This window comes from Moschus berezovskii, chromosome 4 (assembly GCF_049115385.1).
Source record: "Moschus berezovskii isolate FMDL1 chromosome 4, NW_MosBer_1.0, whole genome shotgun sequence".
Classification (NCBI taxonomy): Eukaryota; Metazoa; Chordata; class Mammalia; order Artiodactyla; family Moschidae; genus Moschus; species Moschus berezovskii.
In genome coordinates, this window is record NC_142463.1 from 75,711,166 (window position 1) to 75,712,611 (window position 1,446).

At 44.0% G+C, this 1,446-nt stretch overlaps 1 protein-coding gene across 1 annotated transcript; it reads left to right on the top strand.

Annotated features, from left to right (window-relative positions):
- Window positions 1–643: 643 nt before the first annotated feature.
- LOC148778066 (dolichyl-diphosphooligosaccharide--protein glycosyltransferase subunit 4) lies at window positions 644–757 on the top strand. The gene has a single exon (XM_088834875.1). It carries the CDS (start codon window positions 644–646, stop codon window positions 755–757), a length of 114 nt encoding a protein of 37 aa, XP_088691001.1.
- The last annotated feature ends 689 nt before the right edge of the window (window positions 758–1,446 follow it).

Genomic DNA, 1,446 nt, shown 5'->3' on the forward strand with positions numbered 1-1,446 from the left:
ACTGCAGATGCTGATTGCAGCCATGAAATTAAAAGACGCTTACTCCTTGGAAGGAAAGTTATGACCAACCTTGATAGTATATTAAAAAGCAGAGACATTACTTTGCCAACAAAGGTCCGTCTAGTCAAGGCTATGGATTTTCCCGTGGTCATGTATGGATGTGAGAGTTGGACTGTAAAGAAAGCTGATCGCCGAAGAATTGATGCTTTTGAACTGTGGTGTTGGAGAAGACTCTTGAGAGTCCTTTGGACTGCAAGGAGATCCAACCAGTCCATTCTAAAGGAGATCAATCCTGGTTGTTCATTGGAAGGACTGATGCTAAAGCTGAAACTGCAATACTTTGGCCCCCTCATGCGACGAGTTGACTCACTGGAAAAGACTCTGATGCTGGGAAGGATTGGGGGCGGGAGGAGAAGGGGACGACAGAGAATGAGATGGCTGGATGGCATCACCGACTGGATGGACATGAGTTTGAGTGAACTCCGGGAGTTGGTGATGGACAGGGAGGCCTGGCATGCCGTGATTCATGGGGTCGTGGAGAGTCAGACACGACTGAGCAACTGAACTGAACTGATGGCAGGTCCAGGTGTCCTACCTCAAGCTAGTCCCCAGACTGCGTCGGAGCCGAGTCCTGCTGATTAGCATGATCACGCACGTGCAGCTTGCCATCTTCGCCAACATGCTGGGCGTGTCGCTCTTCCTGCTTGTAGTTCTCTATCATTACGTGGCCATCAACAATCCCAAGAAGCAGGAATGAGAATTGGGACTTTTTCTGCCCCAGGCCTCCAGGATATAGTCTGAGGCAAGATGGAGGGTGTGGGGGGCCTTCACAGTTCACTTCATCCCTTCTACCCATCACAACATACAACGCAACTACACCTGAATTTTTCCAAACAACTTTTATTTCCTCAAAGTCTTCCTTAACCCTATCGAACAAGAAGCTGCCACTGAATAGGGCCCAGTATAGGGGCTCCTTTCTTTTCTACTCCCTCCCCCCAATATAAAAAAAGATATATATATATATAAAAGGAAAGAATATGGCATAAAAAAGTGAAGACCCTGGGTGAAGCCTACTCTTCTAAAACAATTTAATGTTGAGGGCCAGGATAGTAAGGGTGAGATTAGTTATAGATATTTTTTAAAAAGGACAGCTTTTCAAAATTAGCGTGAAGTAGATTTAAGAATGATTGTCAGAAGAGAGGAGAGGAGCTGAAGGAGACAAAGTGATTAAAAATGTGATCATTCCACCCTTTCTTGGGAGGGATGTGCAGTTTTGTTTATTTATTGAAATATAGTTGACATACAATATTATGTTAGTTTCACATGTACCACATAGTGATTTAATGTTTGCAAACACTATGAAATGGTCGCCATGATAAATCTAGTAACCGTCTGTCCCCATACAGAGTTATTACAATATCATTGACCATAGTCTTTAAACTGTAT